Below are 17,811 nucleotides of genomic sequence, written 5' to 3'. Positions count from 1 at the left end.
TATTGGCGTTGCCTTGTCTTTTTGAGCATCTAGAAGCAAGACTTCTTCTGCTGAGAACTTCTATATTTTGGTGACAAATTCCTGAGTGTCAGAGAAGGCTGTCAGAGAGAAGGAAGGATGCTTTACCAATATATTCAGTTGGGAAAAAAACCCCACAACATAAGAATCTTTAGTTATAATCTTCTCTTTGTGTATGTACAACTTTAGGCTACCTTTGCACCCATCATGTTGTGCATTGGGGCTTGCTGGATGCCAAGGCTGCTCTGTTACTCCGCTCCTGATCCTGGCAGGCAAGAGAATATATAATAAGAGGCCCTTGGGTTGAGGTAAGAACAGGGAGAGATCTCTTACTAGGTTGACTGTCATGGCCAAAACAAACTTGGCTGGGGAAATTATTTTATTATCAGCCACATCAGAGTAAGGTAATGAGATTTAAAACCAAACCATAAAAGAACCTTGCCCCCACTTCTTCCTTCTTTCCAGGCTAAACTTCATGGGCATGGAGACTGAAGTAATTTCATCACACATCATCTCTGCTGCTCCTTCCTCCTCAGGGGTAAAACTCTTCAGTCCTCCCCTGCTTCTGCATGGGGTCCCTCCCACATGAGACCGTTCTTCATTAACTTGTTCAGCTTGGGTCCTTCCCACAAGCTGCAGTTCTTCAAGAACTGCTCCACCGTGGGTCCCTTCCAGAGACTGCAGTCCTTCAGGGATAGACTGCTCCAGCAGTGTAGTTCCCATCAAACTTACTTTGAAAGTTTTATTTGATAGGCCAGAATATTTATAAATGGCCAGACATTTCAAATTTAAAATCACAGTGTGAATACAAAATACAGTGTGAATACAAAATACTTACGCAGAGCAAATTGCCATTTTTAGGAAAATGATAACACTAACACTTTTATTTTCCAGCTGTTAATGTCATTGTCCTGAAAATGAAAAGGAGTTGATGTTATGATTACAGACTCGTCAAAATGAAGCCTGTATGATAAAGTCTACTGTGTAAATTTAGGGCACCCATCCTGACCTTGAGCTAAAATTCTGTCACATGAGTTTAACTTGTATATTTCAGCCATGGTTACATAGTTAAAGGCAGTAAGTCCTGTCCTCATTGCTAGGAATATTAGAAATACAACATCATGTATTACCCATCCCTCTTTTCCAGTAAGTTAATGTGGGTTTGTTTACATATTGCTTTGATAAGCAGGCACAACATTCCTAACTACCCAATGGCAGTCTGCAGCCTCAGCATCCCAGAGGCAGGTGCCACAGTTACATTTTCCAATCTCTGGCATGTAACTTAACTCTTGTAGCTTTTAGCTATTTATGTCCTTTTTCTGATATGTTGAAGAGAAAAAATTTAGTAGATGTCATATTCACTGACAAAAAAACTGTTTTTTTTTTTTTTCCTGCCCAATTTGATCACTGCAGTGTGAATCAGTCCTTTCTCATCTCCTTTTTTTCTTCCTCTCATAAATGAGTTAATGTGAATGTTATGTCAAGAAATGGGGCAGAGGTGGCATGCAGAAATTTGATTTGCAACAAGACTTGAGATTAACATAGCTGTGTATAAAGAGAAGCTAAGGGTCCTGTGTGTACATTAAGTAACAAAGTCCTTCTTTAAGAAATTTCATGAGAATTGTGTTAAGAAAATATATATTGCTATATGTCCAATTTGTTGAAATTCATAAAATGCTCTGTTTGAACTGTGCTTCGATTTAATTTTTTCAGGAAACCAGACTGTTCCTGGTCAGTTAATTTTCATTACCACAGTATTTTCTTTCCTATGATTTTTTTACACTCTATAATCTCCTCCTTTTGTTTTCTTCATTAACTTTCTGGCTTCACTGTCTTTAGCAGTGCCACCTTGCCCCTATACAGTGCTTAGGCTTTCTGCTGAGACATCAAACAAGGTGTAAAATGAAAGAGCTTTAATCCTAAGGAATTTCCCCAGAGCAGCAGAGCATAGTGTTCAGAAATCCTGAGCTGAAACACACAGGCTATTGTCAATTAAAACCTGATCTGTTTTACACCAGGGTCATGCCACCTACAGAACAGCTCCTATTTGAGGAGGTGCAAAGGAAGCCCACAGTTATTTTTGCTGCATCTTCCTCATACTGGAAACAGAGAATAATATGAAGTCAGAATACAAGTAGTGATATTTTTTTTCCCCCAGAAACATCTGTCATACCAGGAATTGGCTGAAGATCAAAAAGTGTTTTCTTTGAGAAAAAGAGCTTAAAAATAAAATGTAGACAAATTAAAATTTAGTAAATAAACTTTATATAAAACCAAGAGCATTAAAATGTCTAAAAATAAAGAGTGTTGTATGAGAGAAATTGATTTATAGGGAGGTTTTTTGATTGACACAAATGAAATTGAAAATGTGAAACAGGAGGTTCAGTTCTGATGTGATTCTGAAAAATGACAGGCACCATTGGTGGGTAGAAAGGCAGGATGCAGATTTGCCTAAACAGAGACATGTGTTGCTTTTGAGAAGCTATAGGGGGTGTGAACTTCTTGGTGAAGGTTGTAGTGAAGATATGTCAGAGACCATGTGAGAGACCCATATGCTTTTAGAAAAAGCTAGGTGAGATAACCCACAGCATTTAAAATGGCAACAGAGCCATACATTTGGGAAATTGAATCCTGGGTTAAGTGTATGTGATTTGAGAAATTAATACCCACTCAGAAAATGACAGACAAGTGTATATTTATAATTGTCTTTGCAGTTTCACTTACTGAACATGTTAAGTGCAAACATGAAAATTTGTAGGTAATTTGAATTTAAACTTAATATCACAACTAGATGCATCGTTTTCAAATATCTGTTTCTATGTTTCTGCTTTTCAATCAGCAACTTGTAAAAATTTATGCTGTTATTTTGATTGTCCTTTTACTTTTTGTGGTATTTTTTCCCCACATATCCAGGGGCTCTAACACATGAGTTAAACTGGTGCTTGCTGCAGCAATTTAACTAGCTCAGGTGTCCCCCCTTACTAAAGGTCATGTTTTCCCATAGCAGAGTTGGCAGAAACAAATATGTTGGCTTTTTGGTTGCAGTGTTTCCTTGTCCATGTGATTACAAGCTATAACTGAAGATGATTTTGTGTTTATCTACTTGACTGTAGCAGCAGTGACTGAGGTGTGGGCACACAGTCACATCTGTCAGCTCAGCTGTAACTTCTGCCCTGGGGAAAGGCAGATGTTTGTGCTATGATAACATATTAAATTGTGCTTAACTGCATTTTTTTTGGTTCAGTTTGCTTGCACAGGCCTTGGTCAAGGCCTGAAAAAGATGATTATAGCACAATGGATTTTTTTTAACCTACCTTCTGTACCTATTTGCCATATGTGGTGTCCAGTCTCAACATTGCTTTAAAAGAATTTGGGGAATGGAAGATGTGTTTGTTTCTCTCCTTTCACTTATACACAGAGGAGTGGCCTTTGAATTGTGAAGATAATGGATTTTCATATGCATATTAACTTTCCATCTTTGAATTTCCTCTGAGTAGATGATTAGAACTTTCTGGTATTTGGCATTTTTGAAGATGAGATAAAAACCGTCTGGGGCTGGATGGATCTGGCAGCTGTATTTTGCAATATTCACCAGGCTTCCAAATCCATACCCAGATCCCTTACTAAGTGACTTCATATTCAGAAGTGCAGATCACAGCCTTGCTGCTACCTCATCAGAAAGTGCAGTGATCCAAATTTCTGATCCTGTGTCTTTGTGTGTCTAAATCAATCTCCAGTGGGTTTAAATACTTCCACAGATGAACACATTTCAGCAAGCAGTTCTGCTTTGTACTGCACCTCCTACATTTGGACAGACAACTCTGAATTAAAGTTCATGGCTCCTCATCTGTTCACTTTCTACCATTTCCATCACTTACACATTTGTTATTTAGTAACTGTTCTAACATTTTTAGTGTTATCTCAGGAGTGATATTATTGGATTTTTCCCTCCAGTGATTGGTCTATCATTTCAGTCATCCTTCAAGTGAAGAATACAGTAAGAATATTACAATAATCAGCTTTTCAGAGCAAAACCAGGCTTCAGCTCTTCCCAAAATTAGTTTTCTCAAATTTTGCTTCCATTTTTTTATAAAACACAATTTAATAATATTTATAAGTAATGTGGGAAAACCCCAAAAACAATTAAATGAGCTGCAATTGAAAGCTTGCTGTCTAAATGATTGCATAAACAGCTAATACTTTCACACTGTCAGGTCAGTTTTGATGTACCAGTGATTGGTAGCTGCATTTTTTCCCTCAGATTTTGATCCTAAAATGTGATAGTTCAGCTGAACCTAAAAGATTGTGTCATTGTAGAAAATAAGATCAATGATGAACTGTAGGCTGGTAAAAGCATTGCTTTTAATATCAGGCTGCACTGATTATATAGTGAATGACTGAGGATAAATTAATAAGTATTTGAAAGAGTGATCTCTAGATGGATATAAAATAATAATGACTGTTCTAATTTTCTGCATTATTTGGCAGCAAGCTTTTCACACAGTTGATTTTTCAGGTTTAAATATTATGGAAATAAAGGTGTCCTCAGTATGTACATTTCAAGAACAACCTTACGGCTGTGCCTAACTTGAAACTGCCTTGTTAAAGAAAGGAGTCATTTTGCCACATTGAGAAATATTGAAGCTAGTATTGGGTGAATCTAAGCATCAGGTATCTAAGAATCAAACTTTTTCCAGCTCACAAAGTAACCAAGTAACTCTGGTGTTGCCTGTGGAAACTGAAATTTCAGATTTTCTTCCACTGTTGATGTTTAAAAATATGTTGTTTGGGATCTCCTTTCACAACAAGAACCTAGGTCTCTTTGTCTTTCTAGAAACCTAGATGAAGCAAAACACGAGATAGAGGTAATTTATTAGTGATAACAGATTTGCAGTGATTATGAAGCAGTACTCTCTAAAATTGATGAGTTGATAGCCTTTTTATGTCTTTTTGACTATTGGATTAGCTCCTAAAATTCTTACTCTCAGTTAATAAATACTTGGCTAGCCAAGTATTCCAGCAGTTTTAAAAATATATTTTTAGTTAATAATAACTGTTTCAGCAATTTAGAAGATTTTTGTTAGGAATTATAGGGCCTACATTAAAAATAGCAGGCTTCTCAGTAAGAGTATTTTGAAACTAATTGCAAACAACTGAGTTATTATAAGATTATATTTTAAGAGTATTTTGAAACTAATTGCAAACAACTGAGTTATTATAGCAAAAGAAATCACCCATTTTCCATCTGAATTAATCCTCCTTCCTTTGCATTTGCATTTGTAATGAATGAAGCCACATGCACAGATTGTTAGCATGGCCCAGCTGAGCAGTAACTCCTTGAGCTGCAGGAACTCACTTTTTCCCACTCGTTGATCATACCTCCCAAAATGGCATTTTTAACAACCTCCTTTTCCCTACTTTTGAAGTACTAAGTGATCAGGGAAGCTACATCTCTTTTCCTGGTCTTTTCAAATGGCACATTCCTAATTTTAAAGGTAAAATTGAATTCTCTCTCTTTATAATTAAATTTCTAAAGATGTATTTCAAGGCTGCTATTTACATGCTGATTTTAAAAGCTGAAAAGATCAATTTTGATTCATTTACAAGTAGCACATAATTTACCTTTAATGATATTTATATTTCACCATCTACTTGTCATGATGTTGCTCAGATTTTTGGTCCTGGCTTTCCTACTGCTGTAGAGGCCTTCGCTGTGTGGCAATATAGAAATCACTTTTTAATCAGTTTTGGTAAATCCATGCAGTCATTTATAGGTGGACAATTGTTATCATGATATTTTTATGAAAATCCTTTGCTAGGATTTTTCTCCTATTCTAGCTGAGAAGCCTCAGAAAAGAAATGTAAACAATGGACTATCTGATGGCTGTGGAATGTGGTCTGGACATTGTTTACCAACAGGTGCATCTGTGATCGGTGCATGTGAGATGTTTCTAGTTAATAACCAATCATGGTCCAGCTGTGTCAATCCCTTCAGCCTTACAGCCTTGATTGTTTATGGTCCTGTGTGTTCTGTTTTCATCCAGTCAGTAATATCTTACACTTCTATTCTTTGCAGCAGTCTAAATGACAACACACAGGGCAAAAATAATTGAATCCTTAGTCCTCTGACAGGCCATTCTGGCTTTCTCAAATTTTTCTGGGTTTAAGTGGTGACATCCCCAGCTTCTCATCCCCCACTTTTGGTGGTTCCCACCTCACAGTGGGGCTGCTAGAACAAGAGGCATGTTTACTATGTGCCAGATTGTAACACAGTGTAGAAAACCACAGACCAGGTGGAATTTACAATAAGATTCCTGAACTGGAGAAAATAACCCCTGGATATCAATCTCCTAAGCAGGAACTTACCTGCAAAACAGTAATTTTTGGTAGTAGCAATTTCCTTCAGAAAAGTTTGATGAGTTTGACATAAAATGTAGCTTTCGAGTGGGGAGTTACACAAACGGCTGGTAGAAAAAGGAAAGTGATGGCTTTGTTCACTCCAAAAACGGATGGGTTTATGAAGAGGTGATGAAGGAAGAACTTGCCTTATCGAAGTAAAATTAGTGATATTGAATACAGGAAGGATTTGAGTCCTGAACTGTCCTAATCCTCTGACCTGCCCACAGGACCTTGAACTCTTCCAGGGAAAAGGAATCCAAATTCAGCCTTTAATTCCTTTTAAATTGCCCTTTGCACCAGTGGGGATTTTTCCAATTCTTTTCTTTAAAATACACAAAATTGAAACAAAAAGTTGTGTGCAGTCAGTATTTGCAGCCAAAACCCACATCGTTTTTGTTCAGAAGAAACTTATTTTCCTCCCTCTATCCATCAAAGTATTTTTTAAAATCCATTCTGGACACAACCTCCTACCCTTAATTCACATTGCTGCAGGATTGCTCATAGTCTCTGCAGTCCTGGTTCCATTGGAATCTGTTGGAGACTATTGAACTCCTATTGAACTCCTGTGGATGTCAACTGAAGCTAAAACACTGCGTACAAACTAGGATGTCTAAGTGGGGTTAAAATACAATGGGGATCTCAGAAATTCTTTCAGGGTTTGATTTCCAAGTATAGCACAGAAATTTACAGGGTAGAAGATGTTTTGTTTAATGGATTGAAATTATTGGAGCTTGAGTGTTCTTTCATGTCATGCTTGTATTGTAGCAGCACAATTACACTCAACTAAGGTATATCTACTGGTATTTGGTTGAAGTACCTGGCTTTTTAAACTGTGGGAAAAATAGAAATATGATCAGGGACTTGTCTTTTGTTTGTTTAATTTGAAAATGCCTCTTTAAATAGACAAGATTTTACATTTCTGTAGTAAAAATAAATGAACCATTTCTTTTTTAAAGTTCAGTTAGTGATTTTTTGCATTTTTTAACCACGGGAAGATAAATTTTATCTATCTTTTGGTTCCTGGGGAGAGAGAGGGTGTATTAGTTCTTCAGGGAACTTACATCTTGACATGTAAACAAGGCTCCCTCTACATGGGAACTGTTTTTCTCTGAAGTTTTATAGCCCTGTTGCATTCAGTTTGGCCTCTGTTTTGCTTACATGTGAGAGCTGTCCTTTCTTTTAACTATGTATTGCTGTGGCACATTCAGGGACTGAGAGATGCCTGAGAGGCTGAGGTTCTCATATCTTGCAGCCCTGTCTTGTCTCAGGTGACAGACATTGTACACCATTCAATTTATGGATCAGCAACACTCTTTTCTACTGGTGTCTTAATACCTGAAAAATTACTTCAGGCTAGTAAAATTGAATTTTAGCATGATGGAACAAAAAGCAAAAATTTCTAAGTATTTTTTAACCAATGGTTTGTTTGGTGATTCAAAAAATATTTCAGAACTAATGCAATATATTGAAAGAAAATCATAAAAGATAACTCTTGAACTGAAAATATTTAAATGCACTGTCAGTGTTGATTTAGCTGCTTTGTCTGTCACACTAACAGGTGAGAAAGAAAAACAGACATGAGTGCTACAGAAGTGCATTCCACATAGACATACTATATGCATCAAACAAATAGGAACTTGTTAGCAGAAATCCCTCCATAATATGAAAATATAAATGGGAATAGAACTCTCTATCTGAATTCTGGTTGTAATGAAAAAAAAAATTACTTCAAATGTAGATAATATTTTGGTCTAGTTTTTTAAGGAGATATCATAGTATCATGCTTTTTGGTTCATTAAAATCAAATTTAAACTAGGAGTAAAAGTCTCAGAGATTCTCCAAATGTTTAGGAATTTGACTGAAGTAGCTATGCAGAGGCAAAAAAAAATTAGTCACTTCCATGTCCTCCAGGAGAAAACAGTGAGTTTTGTTGTTTTGTTCAGTGTTATTTAACAGTAGTCTCCTCTAGTTTGAAATTACATTTTATTTTTCGTTTTCTAAAATAATATAAACAAATTATTCCAAGTAAATCTTGGTAGAAAACATTGTATAAATATTCTTTTTCCATTTTGCAGAAATACTAGGGAATGCTATTTAAGGACAGAAGCAAGGTAGCTGCTTAATAGCATAATTATTATCTATGATTCCAAATATATTATGATTTCAAATAATCATTTTAATTTATGATATCTTTTCTCACATTACCACTATTATTCTTCATGACAATTTTTAATTTAAATTTATAATTTTCACAGACATGTATTTTGTGAGGTATGTATTTATTTGAGTATTTTGTGTAAAATTTCCAGTGATCTCCAAAAAACTGCAATGTTGAGTTGCACCCTAAAATTTAGTCTTTCAAATCTTACTGCATCTTTACTAGGTATAGCCAGGCCTAAATTCAACTGTCTCCACTGGCTAAATCCAGTCTAAACTAAAAGCTACAATATGGTGAATTAGAGCACAAGTTTTAGAACAACTTGCAAAGAGAACTTTGAGAATGTGGTTAAGCTTCAACTATTGCAATGATATTTTTGGAGTCTGTAAATGGTCTCAAGTAATTATTGCTCTGAGTTCACAAGCGTACCCTGAGGACTAATGTGCATAATCCATCACTTGAGCCCATGAAGTATTTCTCTGAGTACCTAGAGAATTACCCCAGGAGAGCTTTACCCCATCTCTCCCTTCAGTCCATGTGGAATGTCAGAGGTGGAGTTTAGCAGCTGCTGTCTCAGTTCCTCTCAGCAGCGCTATTGAAGCAGAATGCCTCACTGCTTTTCTAGCTCTGTCTTACCACTGAGATGAGACCTCAGTGTTTCATCTGAGACTTTTATTCATCTGAGACTTACATGTGGTTACTTGATTAATGTGCCCGTGATTCTAGCTGGTAAAATTGCTTTGGAGAGAGCCATATTCTTGAAATCCCTCTTGGGTAAATTGTTCCAGCGTTGGACAAGGTGATAGGAGGATAAACTAAGCAGAAGTATCAGTTTCCATATTTCCTCTCTCAAATCTTTCCCATTAGACTATGTCTTCATGCTAGCAGCACTTAACATATCCATGTGTAATCTGAACTATGCCTTTTGTCTCTCCCCTTTCCTCACTTCCACATCTGAGGCAATTCAGATCAAGTTCACTGTTCTGTTTTTACCAGAGTTTTCAGCATCAGATCACATTGATGCTCTCAACGAGCACCGTGTAGTTTTTGATTCCTCCATGGCAGATGTGGTAGTCAGCAGAGCAGTGCAGCACTCAGTGTTTGTGAGAGAAGCCAGGGGCTCTGCCAGGTCATTATTAGGGCCAGAACTCCAAGGAGTCATCCATTCTGGTGATAGTCCTCTGAATTTTCTCTTGGAGTGATTACTTATTGCTGTAAATATTCTCCAGTTTAACTACATGTACTTTTGTTTCCCCAGCTTTCTGAGCCTTTCATGGTTATTATCTGGTGGTTGAACAGATAAGCGTGACAGCACTCAAACTTTCGTATAAGCTATGCAGCAAGCAAGAAGAACAGAAAAACTAACAAATGGTCTTTGCAGACACTCTTCAGGAACATCTTTCTTTCTATGCTGGTGACAGCATAGGACAGTGCTCTCTGTCAGGGTGTATGAAGGGACTACACATCCTGAAGCATACTGAGCACTGGCTGTCTGTCTTTCTAGGAGCGAGGGGGCTGACATGTTCATCTCAGAAGTGTGTTAGCAAAGCAACATTCAGTACATTGACATTAAATTAACTTCTTGCTCTACTAGCTATATTTGTTTGACAAAGGGTTCATTACATACCTCACATATTCTGCTTTACATGACCCTCACCTTTCTATGCCATGTGTAATAAAGAAAACCCTCGTATTTCTAGCAGCTTTTGGTTTTCACTGAAAAATATCAGTACAAAAATCAATAGCAAATGAAGAACTGAAGCTTTTAGACTATTGTGACTATATTGAAATAAACAGTGTAGTAGCTACTATACTGATTGATTTTTTCCTGCTTACTTTCTAATAAAAAAGTTTGGGATTCAAGATGTTTTAAAGTAATACAGCACTCTTTAGGTTACTCTAATACAGTAATCTCCTCTTCCAAGATATTTACCTTTGCAACAGAAAATAATTTGATTCAGAAAACTGAAATATGTGACAAATGTTAAATGGATTAAAAGCTGGTTCATTGACAAATTGAAAAATGTGGTGTCAATGTGCAGATATAAATTACTGTGTCCAGTAGAGTCTGCCTGAAGTCAGTTCTTGGGTCAATAGCACTTAACATTTTTATCAACAGTCTAGACAGTGATATAAGGCATTTTCATTAAAGCTTGAGCAGCACAGAGATTGGTGAGGTAGTAAATAACATGTTAGATAATTGCAGAAGCTAATAAAACATATTTTAATATTGCCAAATACTACCAGCCTCTTGTGTGGGATAAAAATCTATAGGTAGTTGTTAAGCTGTGATTTAGAAAAGGACAGGTTATCAATGATAATTGGGTCTACTGTACAATATTGTGGAAGGAAAAAGCACTAATGCAATAATGTGCATATTAAAGTCAGACTGTCAGGCTAATGGGGTGATGATTGCTTTTGCATGCTGTATTGATAAGATTGCTTCTAGAATGTCAGGTCCAATTTTGGTGTCCAGTCTTAAGGAAAATGAGGAAATAGGACTAATAGAAGACATTGGGGTGCACAGGACCTGGAGATGAGGTTTTAAATCCTGTGTAGCTTTAACAAGTTGAGCTTAGTTAATCATTATGTATACGTACTTGGGCATGAAAATGTTTTTGTAGGTTTAGGACAAGAAACACTCTCAGCATCACTGATAAATGCACAGCAAAATTCAGTGACTGGAAAATTAAATTAAGGGGAAAATGCAGCCTCATATTAACTTGCAATTTGTTATCTTTGTGGATTACTAAATAGCAGAACAGCTGATCTGGGGAGGTGATAGACTCATCACTGCTAGACATCTTAAAAAAAAAAAGGGGAAAAAAAAAAGGAGAGGGAAAGGCAGATTTAATGATTTCTTTATTTAAAGTTCATGTGCTGCAAGGAGGACAGTCATACATGTTCTGTCCTAAGTCTAAAACATACCTGATCTAAAGAGTTGACTCCTGAGGAGGCATGGAAAAATTAACTCCCCTGTTGTACCTGGGAGCAGATAATTTGCTTGTTCTTTGCTGTCTTCTGGACCAGAAACCAGACCAGGCTGACACTCAGATCCCAGAAAGGTTGATCATCTTCCCTAAATGGTGCCTGAGTATGACTTGTGGTCGCCATAGAAGTGATCAAAAGGTTTTAAGGTGGGGAAGGACTTTGCACAGCCCTCAGGAGAGAACAAGAGTAGTCCAGCTGAAGCCTTTGGTCTAAGAGCTTGTTATATATGACATAACACAAAACTGTGGAAGCACAAGGTTATCACAAATCCCTGTGGCCTCAGAACTTGAGAATCCTGAACATAATGGTGGGTTCTCCAGTGTATTGCTGTGTTAGTGGGACAGGGATTTCTGGGGATTTTGTTTTCCAGCTCTTACAGATGGAAAAATTAGGAAGGCTTTCAGACAATAAGCTTCTTTTAGATTTGAAATGGCAATGCAGGCTTTAAATTAAAATATGGGTTGAAAGTGATTGCTCTAAACCTATGTTCATAATATAGATTATATAATATAATATAGGTATGTTTGTTAGACTGTCTGTGAGAAGAGGTAGTGGACTGAGGAAAGTATGAGATAATAAGAATATTATCACCATGGGAAAGAGAGGAGTAGGTAATCTATTTCTTGTGGGAACACGGTGGTATCAGCTGGGGTAGAGGTTATGGAAGAAGGAGGTTGTACTATATGATAAACCCATTATTTCTATTGTTTCCTTATTTTTTAGTATTTAATGAAATTACAAATTTTAGTAGGCTCCTTTTCAGAAGGAGCTCAGTTTCTTTCTCTAACAAAGAAAATGAGAAAATTAAAAGAAATTAGAGAGAAAACTAAAAGTTTTCACACTGATGCCTGTTTTTTTTTTCATCTTTAATAATTTGTCAGTGTGAATTTATTCTGGTATTCAGTGGTTGTTTAATTTCATCCATATATTTTACAGAGAATTTACATCAGATGAAGTATATTTTGTTCTGGAACATGAATAGGCTGGACCTACAGACTTTGATGATACTCATCAGAAGATATAGATTGTGGGGCTTGAGAATACTGACAAGTCTGCATTTGTGAGAATACTGGCAATTCTGCATTGGTTTCTTAAATGTCATCTGTTCTGTTTAATGCATGTCACTCCACAGGGAATTTGCTTCTGAAGATAGGTTTAGCAGTTCTGGAGCTATGAGTAACATGCACCTCAGGGAGCCAGAATCTGTAATATAAAACATATTTTATCTGTTGTCCCTTTTGAAGTATGTAAGCAATATACAAAATGGGCAGTGGTTTGCTTTTTCATATGCCACTAGACGTTACCAAGGAATTATTTGCCAGTTTGTGACATGTACTTGCAGTTTATTAGAATTCTTCTTAATGAAAAGCTTTAGCATATTTAGCTTCACCTTACTTGGGGCTATTAATTTATAAAGGATATGCTTGATTATGGTACTTAGAGTGCTTGATTTACTGTTTTTATGGATGTGATAGATCTAATTTGTACTGATATATTGTTGCTTTTAGCAGTGTGGTGCTGTGCTTGCATAGAAGCTGAAAAAACACTTTCAGCTTGAGACTGATATTAAATTGATAATCAATGCTATTAGAAATGTTGCAAAAATATCCAAAGATGTTTTTTAAAAGGGTTGTCTTTTTGTCTGAGTATTTCTGGGGTGTTTTTAAGATTATATTTGATGATTATATTTATGATGACCTTTTTCTTTCAGGAATATCAGCCTTGTAACACCAACGCCTGCCCAGAGTTAAAAAAGACAACTCCTTGGACGCCCTGGACCCCGGTGAACATCTCGGACAACGGTGGTCACTACGAGCAGCGTTTCCGATACACCTGCAAAGCGCGCCTGCCTGACCCGAACCTGCTGGAGGTGGGACGGCAGCGCATTGAGATGCGCTACTGCTCCAGCGACGGCACCAGCGGGTGCTCCACAGACGGTGAGCAAAGCCAGAGGGGCTCACCGTGCCCCCTGCTAGTGACGTGCCTGCAGTGCCCTTTTCAGCTGGGAGTGGAGGTTTCTGCTTGCTGGTGTTGTGTGTAACAGAACTGATAGTGAAAAGGAGGGCATAGTGTTCCCAGTAGGGAGCCTAGCCTGTATTTTTCTGGATGTAGCATCATCATTCAGACTAAGCAAGTGTCTTTCATCACCAGTTATGGGATTTGCCAGGTTATTTTACACTCTTCACAGTAATCCTGATCTTGTAAGATTCTGTTAACCCCCTGAGCTTTTAGTAGGGGTGAATTGTGCAACATTAACATATCTCCAGAATATTTTGCTAGAATACTCTAGAATTCTAGAATAGGAATATTCTAAGAAGAACTTTTTCTCAGTAGTTTGAAAGTAACAACTGTAAGATTCATACAGGTGTTTAAATAAATAAGGAGTTTATGAACTGGATAATTTGTCTTATAAAAGTTTATGTTGTGCTTTTGCTGCTAATTGAAAGTTCTGTTTATTTCTGAGATTGAAAACCAAACTCCTTCAAAATCTTTTCAAATTTAGGTGACTTTAAATTGGAATTACTTTGTTTCACAATTTTCTTCTTTTCCTATCAGTAATACATTGTTTTGTATATGTAAAAATTTAAAACTAGGAGAAATTGTGACAGTCATTCTAATTTTATAAATGCATTTCTTTGATTACCTAGTTTTATCATCCATGTATATCAGTGTATCTTTTTAAGTATTATATTTTAGTCATATAATTTTAAAAATGTTGATTCTTATATTATTATATTTGAATATTTTTAGGCCTGTTTTCCACTTACATAGTCTTTTGTATTTTCACCAGACCCAGGTTAGCTGCAAAAAAAAAGAAAAAGGATAACTGAAGGCATTTGGCTTATCTAAGACCACAAAGAGAGAACAGTTTCTGAGTTCCTGAACTTTCTGATTCTCAGTATTCTTCAGACAGACCAACTATTGTGAAAGTCAGTTTTAAGCTCCTGCCTGTACTAAGTTTACATGTCAAGGTTTTGGTAGCGGGGGAGGCTGCAGAGTTGGCTTCTGTGATAATATGCTAGAAACTTCCATTCTCTCCCCCCATCACCCCCCCACCCGCCCTTCATCCCTTACAAAATCTTTATTGTTTCACTTGGCATCTGTGTGTCTTTGGAGGGGGCAGGATGTTAGCAATTTTTTGAAGAAATATACAGTAGTGAAGTGTGTGAAATCATAAAACAAAACCAGTCGTACTCCAGATAAGATTTAGTTTAGTGCTCTATATCATTCCCATTTTAGATAATCTACAGTGTCAAATGTTGGGGTTTCACTCAGGTCTGGATAGAAGGCAGATTTTGGCATGGAGCAACTCTTGTCACAAGTGTTTCTTCCATTCTGATTTTCATCCAAACTAAATTTCAGACTTTATTGAGCAAAGATTTTGCTCTGCTAGGATTGGTGTATGACCTGTCTCTTGTCCTTAATGAGACTTCAAGGTGGTGCTGCTGCTTTTTGCTGTCTTCCAGCACTTAAACATGGATGATATGTGTTTAAAATTTCATGAGATTAAATGAGAAAGAGAATATTTCCTCACCAGGTAGTGCAGACTTGGGAAAGTTATCACAAGTAAAAGTAAAGCTACAGGAGAATCTAGGCATAGTCTGGTCCGACAGCTGCAATGGCAGCATGTAAGAAAGGGGTATACAAAAGCCAATGCATGACAAGAGAGGAGGTCAGAGGGGCAAACCAGAGAAGTGCCAGTTTGTTATAGGTCACGTTGCTGTGAGAAATTCAAACTTGGCATGGAGACATGTCTCTCAGCTCTGAAGTCATAATCATAAGGCCTCTCCTGCAGCTGGATGCATAATCTGACTCTTGCAGAATATAGGCAGGAGTAACAATCCCTAAAATTTGTTAAATAAAGCATTTTTTCAGTGTGCAAGTGGTGGGCGTGGGGATGGTGTTTCCGGTGCATTTTTTGCCTGATTAGCTCAGAAAGATTTTTTTTTTTCTTTCTGAACATAATACTCCTGAATTTCCTGGCATTGTACTTTTTTTGTTGCATCTTGCTGAAGCTGCTGCTTTGATTCATTTGGAAATAATTCATCACTAGAGCAATGTATGTGCATGACCCCAGCCCTGTTGCATAGTAATAGAAATGTTCATCTGGGTGAAGGATTTTTGCTGACTAATCCCAAAACTACTGAATATTTAAGTACTTTTTATTGAGTACTTGACAGGGCAGAAACTATTATACATCTGTCTGTTCTTCCTAGTAAGTGCCCTTATGGCTTTGTCATTAATTTGCACTCATTCTTTTGGCCAGAGAATCTTTAATTATTCTGTAATGAAAGGTGAAACTCGATCGGTGTTCCAAGTGGCTGCATTAACCAATACACTTCTGGTGAAAATAGCACATTATATTTTGAGACTGTTTGCTTAGTCATTTTCTGATTATGGATGTCAGAACAGTATGGAGTAGAACATTTGTTGAGGGAGGGGTGAAGGGGCACAATTCTGATTTGCTGATGAGATGAAACTTGCTGACTGCATCTAAACTGCAGGATCCAGGAGCACTTCCCTGCTCCCAGGTTTAGATGCGGCCAACACACCACCATTCTAGTGCTCCTTGATTTCACTGAAGGAAAACACGTGAATAAGAGTCATGTAGAGTAGCTGTAGCTTTTGGGACAGAGGGAAGTCATGAGAATGGGAAACCGTGAATTGTGGCAGACACCTTCACCATTTCTGGCTAGATAGCAAGAAAACATCATAACTTACTTCCACCTGACCAGAGCCTGGATGCTGTGAAACATTATTTTCATTATCACCATGTTGAATTGTAGCAGTTTTCTGGCTTTTACAGAAAGATTAATTCTGGTACAGAGTGCCTGGCATACCTCATTACCAAAGATGTGTTCTGGAGAGATCAGTTCTCTGTTCCTTGAGATAGGAGCCATTTGTTAGAAATTTTCTCATTGCCTATAATCTCCCACTGTGCAACTATAGTCACGCCGTGTTAAGCAGAATCATGTTTCACTGTCAGATGCTAGCAAAGCAAACTTTCTTTGCAGTCTGAGCTTAGAGATAGAACTTCTGCCAGAAACCCACTAGACTCCTCCTGAGTGTGGTAAGATTTCTATCTCAATCAAGTAAGCAGTAGCATTTGCAGACTGTATTCATGCTTTTCTGATGTGAAGTTTGATTAGGAGGAAAGAAAAATAAATCTTGATCCCTGCCTCTGGGTTTTCATGTAGTGCTCAGATAGGAAAGACACAGCTATTTCAAATAAACTGTAAGAGACTGTGTACATTGGTGTACATCTTAATGCACTGTCTATGCAATCCAGCATTCAGAGTATAGAAATTACCTTACCCTAGGCTTTAATATGTGCTTAGGAAACACATTAAATATCTACATTAAACATGCTGGCACTCTGTAAGATTATCTGATATATAAACAGGAATAATTTTATTGAAAAGATAATCTTTTAACCTAGGGATAAATATTTCACAAGGTATGATGTTGCCTGATATTTCTAAGTTGAATTTATCTTACCAAAGTCTGGACTCTATAGTACTCTACAAAGAGAACTTCAGCACCCTGAGAAATGAGGGATCCATTGAAGATAAGCATCTGATATAAAGGGTGCAGTCCACCCTCTGGAGATAGATAGTGCCTTCTTTCCATGGTGTACAATGCAGACAGCAATGGTGGGCTTAGACAAGACACTTGACTTTGACATGGCCAGAGTGAGACCAGGTTAACATCCAAACTACATTCTGAAGGCAGTTACCAAAGGCAATACTTCTATTTTCACTCATTTCCGTCTTAAAGAGTCTTCTGTTTGATTTTTTTTTTTCCCAGGCACCTGGAAATCTGCACCTAGATTCCTAGTTGTTGCTGCTTCCTCTATCTCAAACCTCATAACAATAGTTATTTGTGAAGGCAGGATGTGATTTTGTCTGAATTACTCTTCTAGTGACTATGATCTCTTGTGAAAAGTTTGATTAAATCTTTCATTGTGTTACCCACAGGAAATCTATAGTGCATTCAGAATTTTTTACAGAATAGAACATGTGCTGATAATCAGGAATGTCCTGTAGTCAGGAGGAGTATGTTTTGAGATGTTATCTCTTATGCTGTCATACTGAAGCTAAGCTGTAGTATTCTGAATAAGAACAAAATGAATTCTGGAAGTTAGAACTGAATTTGATGAAAAATTCAAGTTTGACTGACAAAGTCCAACTCAGTGGAACTCTGGGGCTAAACACTTAAACACAGAAAAGCTATGTACAAGAAAT

The 17,811-nt window shown here is 37.2% G+C and overlaps 1 protein-coding gene across 1 annotated transcript in view; it reads left to right on the top strand.

Annotated features, from left to right (window-relative positions):
• SEMA5A (semaphorin 5A) overlaps window positions 1-17,811 on the top strand; it is a 319,180-nt gene that overhangs the window by 270,126 nt on the left and 31,243 nt on the right. Inside the window, exon 17 of the mRNA XM_041475880.1 lies at window positions 13,278-13,503. Coding sequence (XP_041331814.1) covers window positions 13,278-13,503 — 226 coding nt within the window. The remainder of the gene's footprint in view (window positions 1-13,277; window positions 13,504-17,811) is intronic.

Source organism: Pyrgilauda ruficollis, unplaced genomic scaffold (assembly GCF_017590135.1).
Source record: "Pyrgilauda ruficollis isolate IOZ18807 unplaced genomic scaffold, ASM1759013v1 scaffold37, whole genome shotgun sequence".
In the NCBI taxonomy this organism is placed as follows: domain Eukaryota; kingdom Metazoa; phylum Chordata; class Aves; order Passeriformes; family Passeridae; genus Pyrgilauda; species Pyrgilauda ruficollis.
Note: the sequence above shows the minus strand (reverse complement) of the source record. Positions and strands in the feature narration are given on the sequence as shown.